At 38.2% G+C, this 15412-nt stretch overlaps 1 protein-coding gene and 1 long non-coding RNA gene across 2 annotated transcripts in view; one reads left to right on the top strand and one right to left on the bottom strand.

Annotated features, from left to right (window-relative positions):
* Window positions 1–2479, bottom strand: part of LOC148110735 (uncharacterized) — a 42179-nt gene extending 39700 nt beyond the window's left edge. The window contains exon 1 of the long non-coding RNA XR_015723869.1: window positions 2169–2479. This is a non-coding gene — a long non-coding RNA (uncharacterized LOC148110735). The remainder of the gene's footprint in view (window positions 1–2168) is intronic.
* Window positions 2480–4654: 2175 nt separating this feature from the next.
* Window positions 4655–15412, top strand: part of LOC148110736 (uncharacterized) — a 57700-nt gene continuing 46942 nt past the window's right edge. The window contains exons 1-2 of the mRNA XM_087864201.1: window positions 4655–4971; window positions 6315–6407. Coding sequence (XP_087720327.1) covers window positions 4824–4971; window positions 6315–6407 — 241 coding nt within the window. The 5' untranslated portion in view covers window positions 4655–4823. The remainder of the gene's footprint in view (window positions 4972–6314; window positions 6408–15412) is intronic.

The following is a 15412-nucleotide window of genomic DNA, read 5'->3' on the forward strand; positions in this document are numbered from 1 at the left end:
TTCAAGAAATTCAAGATCTTAATGGATGTGTCATCATCCACAAGCTGTCTTTCTGCAGAGCAGATATCTGCAAACCTTGAATAAATTTCCAATTCAGTTGGACAGCAAAAATTCAATGAAGTCTTAAAGTAGTTTGTGTTTCAGGATTCGGCCACTACCCACCACTTTTTACTTATTTTTCCCCAATATGTCTAAGCATGGAATAGATAAAATCAGCACTCTCTGTACAGCACATGAACACACCTGGTGTGACTACACCGCGCTCAAACTGCTATTAAGTATCAGCTATTGTAGGAATTTAAGGTGTTGAATGAACACCAGCAATGTATTTTAAATAGTTTGTGTACATTTGTGTCCAACTTTTGTTTCATACTGTTCAATCAATTCTAAAGGCAATTTTCATTGTATGTATTCAAAAAATCTCTCTGAAATACTAGCGATGCAGGGGCAGCTCCTTTGTTAACCATCTTTTAAGATAAGGACCATTTCTTTGTTAACCAGTGTCATCATTATATAAAATTATTTTGTTTTTGTTTTTATCTAGGGAGAACAAATCACTTAATATTTGGTTTTTAATGAGTTCAAATGAGAATGGAACTTTAGATGATTAAGCTATATCTCTAATGGTTTAAAAAATGAAATTTTCATCATGCATTTAATTTGGTGTAAAAATGAACGTAAGCTGCTGCTTGGTTTCAGTTGCACTTTCTGCTAAAAATAGCACAAGTGAAAAAAAAGAACTTGATGATTATATGATTTTTCTTATCTTTTGGAGCTTTTGTTTTTTTCGTTGAGCGTAGCCATAGCTAAAGTGACATAATTTCAAAAGTCTTTTAGATATATACTTGGCACACAGTTAACATTTATAAAGTAGCTTGTGCATAAAGAATTACACATTTTAAATATTGTAAGCATTACTAAATGGTATAATTGTTCTTTTGCTATAAATTTAAATATTTATATGTTTTTGTAGAATTAAAAAATACCAATTTAGTTTTCCTTGCTATATGTTGTCTTTTTTTAAAAAAAAAAATGTTGTTAGCATTTTAAACAGATAAACAAATTCAGTATTTTATGCTTATGCTCCATTTTGTAGATTATTTAAATAAATGATTAAGTGCCTATGGATATCTCTTAGTGGTAAGAAAATATTGTGATCCTAGTACAATTTTGATAGCAAAAAATATATAGAATAGAAACATTAAAATGTGCATGGTTCCAAGAATTTATCATTTTATTTTTATTCTAAAATGATTTGAAATCGATATTTTTTTTCTCTTTCGGTTTTATAAAAATAACTTGAAACAGAAAAGCTAAAATGTTTCATATTATATGATGAAAGTTATTTCCCCGACTGCTGTGAGTCCTGGCCAGTTCCTTGCTTCTGATGCTGGAATTCTGGAATACAGTCCTTCAGGGTTAGGAGGAGAGGGTGGAATTGGCAACCCACTCTGAGCGCAGTGATCCCCCAGGATCAACCCTGCAATCCTAACCACACACAGGCTCAAGCGGGAAATGATAGATCATTTCATTTGCTAAGTTAAAAGAATGAAGGACAAAAAAAAAAAAAAAAAAAAAGGAAGGAGGGGAGAAGGAAGGGAGGAGGGTGGGAGGACTCTAACACTATTTTTGTATTTTATTTTGTTCTGAAGACGACTTACCTAGAATATCATTTGCGTGATTCAGAAGCTCATTGATTTGCAAACATCATGAATACCTCATTGGTTTTCCAAAAATTTTTCTATGACTGTCAGTAAGAGTAAAGGATGTTTTCTAGACTTTGTATCTTTTTTTTCCTAAGATTTGTTCATTTATCCCAGAGAGAGAGAGAGTGAGCGGGGGAGGGGGGGGTCAAAGGAAGAGGAACCCAAGCAGACAGCCCACTGAGCACAGAGCCCCGTTGGGCTCCCTCCCACGACCCACGAGATCATGACCTGAGCCGAAATCAGGAGTCAGACACTGGACACTCAATCGACTGAGCCACCCAGGCGCCCCGCTAGACTTTGTGTCTTACACTAAGTACCTTCTCGGCTTTCTGTAATTAGGTGGAACTCCCTATTACACCTACTTTCTTTCTGCTATGTTCTGTTTTCTTAATTCTTGTCCCACAGTGCAGCCTTGCATTTCAAATACTAACCAGCTTAACTCAGGAAAGCAGCTCTACCCACCTCAGTTTCTGGTAGTCCTGTGCCCTCTCCTGCTTGGCTTCTCTTCAGCACTGGTAGAAACAAAACATGGAGTCTTCAGTTCAACAACAGCACATTTCTGCCTCCTCAGTGGAGGAGCTGAGCTATCTGCCAGCCTCCATGAACTCCCTCTTTTCTGTCATAACAATTATTTTTTTCCACATGACAGAGGCTATTAATCACCAATCTCAGCTTCTACTATTGGAGTTGGCAGATAGAGAGTTGACTGAATTTCTGCTGACAAATCTCTTCACCAATTTTGTGGCGTGGAAACCTAGATAAACATGCAAACATCTGTTCACAATTTTCTCTGCTAATGAGACACGCGGGCGTGGTGCCACAAGCGCCCTTTGCAGACCACGTGATAACTCATTTAAGGCAGAGACTAAGAGATTAAGACAGTCTAAACAGTTGAAAACAGCCTTCACAAAGATGAGTGGCACCTGTGTTCTTAGCTTCTGCCCTGGCAGCTTCCCACCGCCCTCTGGGCTCTTACTGCTGGAGGGAGTGCCCCAGGGTCATCGTCTCTTAGCTGCACTCACTCCCTGCTCTCTTCCAGAACTGTGGATTTCAGTAACTGCCACGTGCTGCTCACTACCAAGTGTCTCTCCCCAGGTCCAAACTCTTTGAAATCCAACTATCTACTCGACTTCTCCACTGGATGACTACTACCCATCCCAAACTTTATGTGTCTGAGACTGAACTCCTTACTTTACCCTACAAATATGTTCAATCCAAAGAGATTTTCCATCTCAGTTGATAGCACCTCCATTCTGCCAGGGGCTCAGTCCAAAGATATTCGTGTCCTTGATACCTCCTTCTCAATTAGAAAATCATATTGATTCCACCTTCACGATATTTCCCAAGTCCGACTACTTCTTGACATCTCCACTACCCCGTGCTGTTTCGGGGTCATTGTCGGATTTACTGCCATGCTCTTGCAATTGGTTATACCCTTGCATCTTCCACCGACTATTCTCAACAGATGGCAGGAGTGATGCTCTAAAATGTTGCCCAGTATGTCTCCCCTCTGCTCAAAACCTTCCCATGGCTTCCTGTTTTACACAGAGCAAAAAGCTGTGGCCTCACAGGAGCCTAAAAGTCAATTCATGATCTGACCCTATTAACTCTCTGGCCGCCTTTCCTACAACGTCTCTCCCTGTTGGCTTCCTCACAGTCACTGTCCTTGCCATTTCTTTCAACACACCAGGCGTGCTCTTGGTTTAGGGCCTCTGCCGGGAACAGTTGTTCTGAGATATCCACACGCTAACTCCCTCACCTTGATCACAACTTACATTCTCATTGGGACCCCTTCCACCTGTTCTAATACTGTAGCTTCCTTCCCCTCTCCAGCCCGATGAACCAATCCACAACCCTGACTCGTTGTTTTGTTCCATAGCACTTATCACCTGCTAATGTATTATCTACTTTATTTATTATTTTTAATGCTTACTTCTCTCCACACCCCCACCCCACACCTACTAAGCATTCACTACTTGAAGATAACAAAGAGCAGGGATCCCAATATCATTGTGAGATGTTGCATGTGTCTAGGACAACACCTAGCATGTACTAGACATCCAACAAATATTTGTTAAGTGTCAGATTAATTTTCATTTTTTCTCCCCTCCACAGGTGTACTATATTCCTATATGCAGAGGACAAGGGGGAGGCAGAGAGAGAAGGACTTTAAGATTTGTCTTGTTATTTTTGTGTTGATATTTTAACCTCCCCTTTACTTTTTAAATGTCCTCCTACTAAAAGGATTACACTGTCTTTCTTCATTGCAAAACTATTAATTTTTAAGATAATGGATGCATTTGGAACTTGAGACAACTCCATAATTATATGAGTATTAGAGTAATTAAATTTGATATGACCCAGATGAGCATTTTTCCTTTAATAGAAGCATGGTATTTTGTGATAGGATAATGGAATGTTAGGATGACAAGGCGGCTAGAGATGTGATCAACCCCCGAAACACAGAAAAAAAAAAAAACTTTTATTTTTTATTTTTACAAATTTATTGTAATTTCTAAGATTTATTTCTGAAAACTACATACATACCACTTGGACATTCCTAAAGATGTACGTTTATGCATTTAAAGATCTTTATTTTTACAAATTTATTGTAATTTCTAAGATTTTTTTCTGAAAACTACATACATACCACTTGGACATTCCTAAAGATGTACGTTTATGCATTTAAAGATAACACATAGTATACATTTATAAATTTCAAAAAATACTGAAAATTAAATTCTCCCTGCTGTGCCCTTTTCAAAATTGATGTGCGCAGGTTCCTGAAGATGGGCAGGTAGATGGAGTTCTCCGTCTTGGTTTCTCAGATCTGAAGTGGTGTCTCCTCTACGCCATGACACCTCTGTCCTCTCCCACTTGCCGTGGGCAGATCCGGGAGGCTCGAGCCACTCTCTCACTTCCGGCAAGAGGTGGCAGGCACAGGTTCTCGTTAGCTACACGATAGCCGGCCGACCGAGGATCTGATGTCAGTTGCTTGCACCTGACAGAAATCTATTTCAATACCAGTCAAGCACCAGAAGAGCTCTTCTTGCTTAGACAATAGCCGCGGAGACGAGTCCTGACCTTTTAACCCCGTAATTAGAGCGTAGTGGAAATATGCGGATCGTGAAACCAGGTGACTTACGTTCCCGTCTCACGTGGGCCGCCTGGTCGCAAAGCTGGCAAACGTTCTGCTGGTTATCAGCCAGCGCGCGCACCCGAGGCATACCTCGAAGGGCACTGGGGAGGGTTAGCAATGATTCAGGTAAGTGCTTCTTGAACAAAATATGAGGTACATGGGGCAGGTTTATGCCGTGTCTGGCACGTTCATCGTTGATCCTTCCATCTAGGAGAAGAACTGATAGCTAAGAAATGTCCAGGCATTCTGTGTTATCTTCTTTCTCCACAGTGCATGGAAATTGGCTTCTGTTTTGCACAATAAGCAGCTAAAAGCCCCGTGTTTATCCCGGGGGCCCCACAATCAGTGGAATAGAATTTAAACTAGAGCACCCTGAGGCAGATACATTCTGGAATTTAGGAACTTAATGTAAAAAGCTCTTCAGATCAGCTTCTCTGAAAAGAAGCAACTCCATTTGCAGAAGGCCAGACTGCAAACATTTTTAGCTGTTCCTCAGTAGCCTACCACACTGAAACACAAAACTCTTGGTGAGAAGCTCTACTTATCCCTGATTCTGGGTTCTACACATAAATATTTTCAAAAAATTTCCGGTGCTACTGGAGTTGTTGCAGCAGAGCTCAAGTGAATGTACACGTGCCTATACATGAGTCATTATAGAAATTAGTTCTGACTTTACGAGATGAAGTTGCCTATAGCAGTGAACTTAAAAATATCATAATCAAGAACTGAAAATTAGAGCCATTTATTTTCCCCACAGTGACTTGCTGGAATATTTTCTGATTTTTAAAAAATTTTTAATCTATTTACAGAGAAAGTCACTAAATCAGAAACATTTGACTACAGATACAGTTCGTGATTCTGAAACTATTTGGATTTGGTCAAATGCTGGGTTCTCTAAGAGGATAAATTCATTGAGGTTTTTTTTTTTTTTTTTTTAAGATTTTATTTATTTATCTGACAGAGAGAGAGACAGCCAGCGAGAGAGGGAACACAAGCAGGGGGAGTGGGAAAGGAAGAAGCAGGCTCCTAGCGGAGAAGCCTGATGTGGGACTCGATCCGAGAACGCCGGGATCACGCCCTGAGCCGAAGGCAGACGCTTAACCGCTGCGCCACCCAGGAGCCCCTGAGGGGTTTTTTTTATACTCTGAATTTTGCAAGGAAGCTTAGTTTAAGAATACTTTGTGCAAGTAAGTGATCGCAGGGTGGTGTGTGTGGACTTGTAGTGTGCATTATAATTAAACGTCAAACAGTTATTATTACGTAATTAACTATCTAATTCCACTATCCAAAAATTAGAGAAAGGTGAAAAACATTTGCATTTTTTTAGCAGTTAAATTCAAATTGACTCATCAGGTCATAAGCTCCAAAGAGTAGGTAAGGGACCCAGTAAAGCAGAAGCTCTCTTCATTCTTTATTCTCCACTCAGGCAGAATGTTTCAAACTGATTTTCCCTCCTTTTTCCCAACCAGCTCTCTCCACTTACATGCCAACCAAATACACAATTAGAAGGATGATGTCGTTTTGGCACTCTGGAAATCTGCCAAGATCTGAGGCAATGGAAGGTAGGATTAAGAAAAAAGAAGTTGAAGAGAAAAGTGAGAGGTTTTTTTATTGAAATTCTTATAAATCTTTGTGAAAAAAAATTGTCCTGATTAAAATAACATTCATAACTTAGGAAAATTGTGATCTGCTAACATAAGTGCACTGAAAACAAGAAGGATATAGTAACATGCATCCCTATGCTTATATGCTAGTATTCCTTGGTTAGAGAATATGGTTAAAAAATCATTCTCAGGGTGCCTGGGTGGCTCAGTCAGTTGGGTGTCCCACTCTTGATTTCGGCTCAGGTCGTGATCTCTGGGTCCTCAGATTGACCCACATCAGGCTCTGCACTTGGCAGGGAGTCTGCTTGAGATTCTCTCTCTCCTTCTTTCTCTCCCTGTGCCCCTCCCCTCCCACTCACATGCTCGCTCTCTCTCTCTCAAAAAAAAAAAAAAAAAACAAAAAACTAAATCTCTTTAAAAAGTCATTCTCAAATTAAAGCTCTTGAGCTAACATGTAATTAGGTAAATCTAGTTTCTGGCTGATGCTCTGTGATGAAATTGCAGCTTGAATATTAAGGTTGCGATGAGATGGGTAGACAGAAATGCTCACACATTCACTATGATATTGACTTATTTTGTGACTTCCTGCATATTATAACTACTATTTATTTTATTGCTTCAAAATAAGAAGTGTCCCCTCTAGGTCAAAGCTGTATAGTCAAAAGGGAATGTCTGTGATGTTCCTTCAAAACTTCCATGATTATAACAAATGTATTTTATAATAACATGGTGTATTAGAAAGGACATCATTGAAGTTGATATATCACAAATAAATTGACAATTGGCGCATTGGGAAAGTATCTTGAAAACATTGTTTTCATGGGCTGACCTAACTACCACCGATCCCCACCTCGTACCCTCTTCTGATAAATGGTCACAAACCCAGACCACAGGAGTGAGCACATGATCCAGAATGAGCCAGTGGAACTCTTTGTCCCTGACTGTAGCAATTATTCCAGAAAGGGACTTGTGATATAAGCTAAACCAATTAATTTTTTTATAAGTGTTCTCTTTGGAACTATTGGGAAATAGTCTCATTTTCGCTAAGAATCAAATGAGAGAGCCTATGTTCCAGCTTCATGCAGAGATGGTTTGAAGGAAACTACAAAGAGAGAGTAGAGGATAATGAAAAAGGGAGAGTTTAAGAAGTTTAGGGTCATAGACCCAAATGTCACTAAATCCAGTCCTACCCTCATCCTTTCTTTTGTTTGACTAATGCATGAATAACTCCCTTTTTTCCTTAAACTAGTTTAGATTGGGTTTCAGGCACATGTAAATAAGATTATGCTAGCTAATCAATTATATAAACTGGCTGAGCCTGTTTCCTTATTCATACAATGTAAACGATAAAATGCATGTCATATATTTTTTACAAAATTGTAATCTATACAAAGCATCCAATTATACACGAGTTAAGAGGGTATACAAAAGAAACTAATTTTTTTTCTATCCACTCTTATTTCCAACACAACAAAGAGTATATACAATAGACATTATTATATACCAAAGTGAAATTCTTACACACCATTAATGCACCTAGAGTTTAAGCTAAATGACTGTGACTTTTTTCTTTAATGTTCAGTGTTTTAGTAAAAGAAAAAAAAAAGTGGGCCTTAATAACACAATTTCTCTCAACTGAGATTATTTTTTAAGTTTTTATAAAAATAAAAGTATCATATGGACTATATTTGCTACTTTTAAAATGTAATGGTTTGAAGTATAAAAATGTGCTTATTAAAAAGCAGTTGGGTACAGTAATTATAAACAATAATCCTACCTGTTTATAGCCAAAACCTTCATTTCTGTATAACCTTTTATAAAGGAAGCCATTATAATTCTGTCTCCCATAAAATAGATTTCCCAAATCTATAGCATCCAATGAGAAAGTCTTTTTAAAGGAAAGACACAACTAGAAACAAGTTGTAGCAATGACTGAAAAGGGTTATGATTGGATCAAAGCAATGATGAAATTTACATCGGAAAAGAAAAGATAAATCACTTTGTATTTGATTAAATGGAGTGAATAGTTTCATCACGTAAATTATCAAATAAGATCAGCAATAAGATTAACATGAATAATATGAATATTAAGTAATATTCATCACTTAAATTATTTTAAATTATGAGTAGTCCTATGAATAACATAAGTAATATGAAAATTAATATGAAAATTAATATGAAAATTATTTTTAAGCACCTATCTTCTGAGGACTTAAAGCTAAATACTTTGTGAATGATTTTAACAGACCCAATTTCTACTTTCTAGGAGCGTATCAGTAAAATAGTTAAATAAAGATATTATGAAAAGATATCAACATTATTGTCAACTTTGCCTACCTTCATGTATCATCTGAGAATATAACTTCCTAATTTTCTCTAGTAGAATGGAGTATATGCAATATTATAGTAGTATAATATCATTTAGTATATTGTCTGTGGGAAAGGTGTGGTACTGAGTCGGTGCTTGAAACAAAAGTAGTTTTAGGATAGCAAGAATAAAAATCTCAAAGGTAATCCTTCAGAGGCTAAAGCAAGTGTTTTCATGAAGGGTTTTCCTAGTAAAGATTTAAAATCAAGATTCCTAATAGCTATAAAACATATGCTTAAAGTCAATGCACAAAATCATAAATTATAAAAATATTCTTAAATCTATTGAAGAAAAACCTTTCAAAATCACTCATCAGTTAGTGTGTACATATGGGTCTGTGCATGTGTGTAGAGAGATCTGGTTACAAAAAACAACAGATAGAGGCTTGGAACCAGGCTCACACTATCCTTCTGTGCTCCCCTTAGTTTCATGGACTAGGCTTGGAGTTTAAACTTGGGTAATCTGAATTCCATCCTCCAAACTTCAGAAAATAAAGCTTCGAGTCACTTTTGCCATTTTCTATAAGCAGAGCAGGGGAGGGAAGAACAGCAGGGCTTTCTGTGAAGATTCCTGTCCTGTCGGAGCTGATCTAACCCTGTTGGTTTCCAAGACTGCCACTCTCTTTCAAGCAGCCTTCAGCGTGCTTTCTCCGTGTAGTCATTTCCTAGAGCTGTTGTAACAAAGTAACAAACTGAGTGCCTTGAGCAACAGAAATGTATTCTCTCACTATTCTGGAAGCTAGAGTCTGCAATCAAGGTGTCAGCAGGGCCAAGCTCCCTCTGAAGGCTCTGGGGGAGAAACTTGCCTTCCAGTGCTGGTGTTCGCTAGCCATCCTTGGTGTTCCTTGAGTTACGAAGAAGCATCACTCTAGTCACATGACCATTTTGTCCCATATTGCTCTCTCTGTGCGTGTCTGTCTCTGCATTTAAATCTCCCCTTTTTATAGGTTGGTCATACGGGATTAGGCCTCACTAATGACCTCATTTGCCTCACATCTGGAAGGACCTTATTCCAAATAAGGCCACATTCTGAAGTACTGGAGGAATTCCACCATATCTTTTAGGGGAGACACAATCCAACCCGTAACACTTGGGGCTTACCTCTTCCTTTAAAACTCACCCACAAAAACAAAAGTATTAAGGGGGCACTTGGGTGGCTCAGTCGGTTAAACGTGTGACTCTTGGTTTTGGCTCAGGTCATGATCTCAGGGTCATGGGATCGCATCCCCCCCATCAGGCCCCACGCTTAGCAGGGAGTAAGTCTGCTGAAGATTCTCTCCATCCCTCTCCACCTGCCCTTCCATCCTGCTCTCTCTCTCTCAAATAAATAAATAAATAAATCTTTAAAAAACAAACAAACTGGGGCACCTGGATGGCTCAGTCGTTAAGTGTCTGCCTTCAGCTCAGGTCATGATCCCAGGACCTGGGATCGAGCCCTGCGTCGTGCTCCCTGTTCCGCGGGAAATCTGCTTTTCCCTCTCCCACCCCCACTGCTGTGTTCCTTCTCTCACTGTCTCTCTCTCTCCGTCAAATAAATAAATAAAAAACCTTAAAAAAAAATAAGAATAAAGAAAAAACAAACGAACAAAAAAACTCCCCCCACACCCCTAAGAGTGTTAAGGAAATCATGGAAAAACTTTAATCGCCTTCAATTACTGCCATTCTTATCCAATCTCTATACCTTATGCATGCCTTGCCCTTCTCCGTCCACACCCCCTTTTCTTCCAAAAATCATAAATTCTGTTTTATACTCCCACATTTTCCCTGTCATACTCTCCTTTATTATCTACTTCCTTTTTACAAATACTAATGATCATCAATCTGAACTTCCTGTAAGAAACCTTAAGAGGGAGGCAATGTTATTTTCAGGCTTTCTACTCCACCTGACTCTGCCCTTATGTGGTTCCAACGTCCACATGGACAGGATTCCATTAATGAGCAGGCCAGTCAGGCTGAAATAGGAAACACTACAATATCACCGCAGTGGAGAACTCTCTCTGGGAATATGCTAAGATGAAGAGAGCTGTCCCTTTCACTCCCTATTCTGTCTATGGATCAAAGAAATACATTAATTAAAGAGATGGGGGATTGGAAGTGCAATAGGATGAAACTCTTTCCTTTAAGGGTCAAACATTTGGTAACAATGTGTAATCTCTCCTCTTCATTAGGAAAGGGTTTCTGATGAAGTCTTTGATTTGCTTGGTGGGAGTGTACATACAGGATTTTTGCAAAAAAGTAATTTTTTCTACCTTCTCATCATTTTCTCTAAATCTCCTGTTAGAACTCTTCACACTAGATGTTAGGTTAAAGGTATGCTGAGATGTTGTTCTATCTCAATCTTTAAGACAAGTGGTGCTTTTTTTGCTGCCAGACTGTGTCATAAAGGATTGCTGTATACTGACGAAGCACAGTGCCCAAAGACAATGGGAAACACACCCAATGTCAAACAAAATTAGGCTTATTAATGTGTTACAGCAAGGCATATAACATGGTGAAACCTGGGATGTGTCAGTGAGAGAAAGTTAGTAGGTAAGGAGGGAGAACTATCTGAGCAGAGGAAGTAATATATGTAATGCATAAAGACATGAATTTTAATGGTAAAATTCAAGGAGTTGTATGAGGTTTCCTATGACAGGAGCATGGGGCTTGTATGGAGGCAAACAGAAATAAGAAATAAGGGGTCAGGTCACAGACAGCTCGACATGTCTGATAAAGATTTGGAGCTTTTTTTCTATAGGCAATGGGGAATCATTGAAGGATTATAAGCACGCTGGTGACATGGTTATATCTGCATTTTAGAAATACCTCTTTAAAATCAGAAGAAGGGATGAGTTGAGAAATTGAGACTTTTGCAATAGTTTAGGCTTTAAAGGATTAGACCTTGAAATAGAACTGTGACATAGGAGTGATTTGTGGGTTGTGTCGGAAATGAAATTGTATGACTTAATAGGTGATGGGGGCTGGGGATGAAGGGGAAGGAAGAATTCAGAGCAGGAATAGCAAATATCTTTCAACACAGAGTGATAGCTCTGATGAATTTAAAGTGCTACTGGGAGTGCTCAGTTCAGAGTGATTGGAGGGCTATTTGAGCATGTTCTAGAAAAGTGACGGATTAGACATAGTTGCTTGGCATGAGAGGAGAGATGGGACACATTTGTCATGTGAAAATGGCGTTATGGGTTGCCTAACTTGAAACCGTTTGCCCATTTTCTCTTCCTTCCAGAACTTCAGTTTTCCCTCAGACAGCCACTCCTCTGGGATATAACTCATGTTCTTTGGGAAAACTTGATCACATAAGGGAACTTCAGTGGGTAGTCATGATAGGTTATCCAATCTACCTTTGCAAAGGGATTGGTTTATGAAGCCAATCAGCCCTTAACACTTCCCCAAACATAGAGGTTAGTTTCGAAATGAGCATATCAGTAAAAGTCAATGAAATGCCAGGGAGTTTTTCCATGGGCTTCTAGGAAAGACGTTTCTTGCTTTTAAGAGTAAGCCAGTTTTAAGCCAACCTCAATGATCCAATAAATCTCCTTATTGTTTAAATCAGTTTGAGCTAAGATTTCTGTTACTTGTAGTCAAAAAGCATTGACTAATGATTTCTTTTTTTTTTTTTAAAGATTTTATTTATTTATTTGACAGAGATAGAGACAGCCAGTGAGAGAGGGAACACAAGCAGGGGGAGTGGGAGAGGAAGAAGCAGGCTCCTAGCGGAGGAGCCTGATGTGGGGCTCGATCCCATAACGCCGGGATCACGCCCTGAGCCGAAGGCAGACGCTTAACCGCTGTGCCACCCAGGCGCCCCTGACTAATGATTTCTTTTCTCCATCTACCGCAACTCCCAAATTTCTACTTTCAGTGACGAGGTGGATTTCCATTCAGTAAGGTGGAAAATAGAAGAGAGAGTGTTTTAATCTGAGGTAGTTGGATCTGGGATGTATACATATAGGACATTTACAGAAACATACCTAAAAATACATGCAAATGCATGTCTAGACTTCAAGAATGAGATGTAGGTTGGAGTTTAAGATTTGGAAATCATCAGTATACAGTAAGTTCTTTAAGGCATTGTGCAATATTACATACAATATCCACCTAGTGGGTAGAAACCAGCATTCTTTTTTTGGTGACATAGAAATAGAGTAGTTAGGGTTGGATAGAATACAAAATATAAGCATATATTGAATGTAATGGAAGAAAGAATTGTTTCTTAAAGTTTTTACTTTTTTGTTATATAGATTTATGTTCTAGATCATAATATAAGATATATTTATTACTATGAGTAACATTCAAGAAAGTTTCTAAAACATTACTAATGTAGACTGAAGAACTGAGAAAACTGACCACAAAATCTGGGGACTATGTAAGGAAAGGGATGGGAAGAGAAATCTGAAGGGGAGGTGACTGAGAAAGTAAAAGGGGACCAGGGAGGTAATGAGTTGCAAAACTTACATGGCATGATCTCATCCCTTTTCCATATATAATTCCGTTTTAATGAAAATTTCTTATTTTTTTTCCTTTTAATGAAAATTTCTGGTATAACCACAGGCTGATGGAGTGTCAACTTCGGGTAATTCAACACTTGGTTTAGTGCCTATTGCATGTCTTCTCTGTCCTGCTTCTACCAAAAATGTGTCCTTACTTTATGCCCACTGATCCTATATGAATGGCTCATCTAGTCTCCTATCTCTTGAACTCTCATCTTTTCTCAATATCCCCATTTCTTTTTCCATTATAATTTCTGAATTTTCATCAGCTTCAAGCATTTCTTTTCAGCATCCTTTCATACCAACTTAAGAACACTCTACGTCAGGTTATTTTGAACTTAGATTACTTCACACCTTAACATGACTAAGAATGTAAAAAAAAAAAAAAAAAACGGAAGGAAAATCATCAGTTTCAATTCTTAGAGCTGAATTATCTCACATAAATACGGTATTTTTCAATGAAAAGTTTAATGAAATTGGTGCATGTGGACTTAGATTTGACAGACTGAATCAGTTTTTTTACTTGAATCATAGAAAAAAATCCTCATTTTCACAGAGAAAGCTGTAGTGATGTTATAGGAAATCCCCACAGACTTACTTGGATCAAAATTCAATTCTGCTTTTAAATAGATCTGAAACAGCATGGATCACTGTTTTCTGCAGCATCCCATGTAGTCATAAAAATTTCATGCTGGCACCTAACAAATCAATGGTTTTTTAAAAAGACTTTCTCTTTTTGTGGACTTGTTGGAACAGCTAGAAGGATTAATTTGCTTTCTCATCAAGGTACAAACCACACAATACAGCATAATGAATATTCTAATACACTATCTATCCCATGATTGCTTCTTTGTTATGTAATATGTCTGGGATATTATTTGGTTTTTACTGTACAATGTTAATTTATAGTCCACAATTGCATTCCTCTAAGAATCTATGAATACGAGGGGCTCATCTCAAGAAAAAAAAAAAACAGAATATTTTGTTCATCACTGAATCTGAATCAAAGAGCAAAAATAGAAAATTTACAAATGCATACTTTTCACTCTGAAGACACACAAAAAATAAAAAAGAGTGACTTTTGAACAAGACTATCCGTTACAGCATTATTTGTATAACAATTATTTTTGTATAGCAAAACCCATTTTCTCTACCAAAACAAAATATCCATCAGTAGGGAGCCGGTTGAATGAGCAACGGTATAATCCCATAATGGAACATCATGCAGCCATAAAAATAATACCATCTATCTATATTACTCTGTAGTGATCTCAAATACCTATTCTAGATAAAAACATCAGTTTCTAGAAGAGCCGACTATATTTTCCAGGAACTGTGCAACCTATTTTTCATCCAAATCAACATGTTTATCAGAACCCTGTTACTCCTCCTTCAAGAGGGAGAGTGTGTAAATATATATATCTCCCTCCCTTTGAAACTTAGGAGACTTCCTGACTGTCTCAATTAATAAGGCATAGTGGAAGTGAATTATGGCACTTCTAAAACTAGGTTATAAATGTCAATTAACTTCCGCTAGTCACCAAGTTGATTACTTTTGACCATATTCATCATGGATAGGGCAGCACTCTATTTTCACTGGAATAGGTGCTAATCTAGATGTGGATTTGCCTTCCTTCAATACTTCCCAAATCACCATCCTTGGATTTACAACATGCCTTATTTGTCTTCATGATAGTCTACCATAGCATCACTTCCGACCAAGAAACTAATTTTGCAGGAAATGCAGCAATGAGTTCCAGCTTATTGGGTGGATTAGCCTTTGAAGACTTAGTAATAGAACCAGCTTGATTGCTATACCTTATGGGGTGGGAGGGCATATTTTCCAGGATGCTGTGTATATTCTAAATGAATAACTAACATATAGTATGGTTTTTCCCATAGTTAAGATTTGTAGTTCTGGGAATCAAGGAATGGGAATGGGAGTGGCTGTTCTGTCTATAACCCCAGGGATATAATAGTCGCTTCCTCTGTCTGTAATATCAGGCTCTGCTTGTATGGAGGTCTTAGATTATAAGGGTGAAATTCTTCCACCAGGGGATATAGGAATGAATCACTAAATTGGAATCAATAGGCAAAAAGGGACTTATT

The sequence above is a fragment of the Ursus americanus genome, chromosome 1 (assembly GCF_024610735.1).
Source record: "Ursus americanus isolate L20-20 chromosome 1, mUrsAme1.1.p, whole genome shotgun sequence".
NCBI classification, from domain to species: Eukaryota; Metazoa; Chordata; class Mammalia; order Carnivora; family Ursidae; genus Ursus; species Ursus americanus.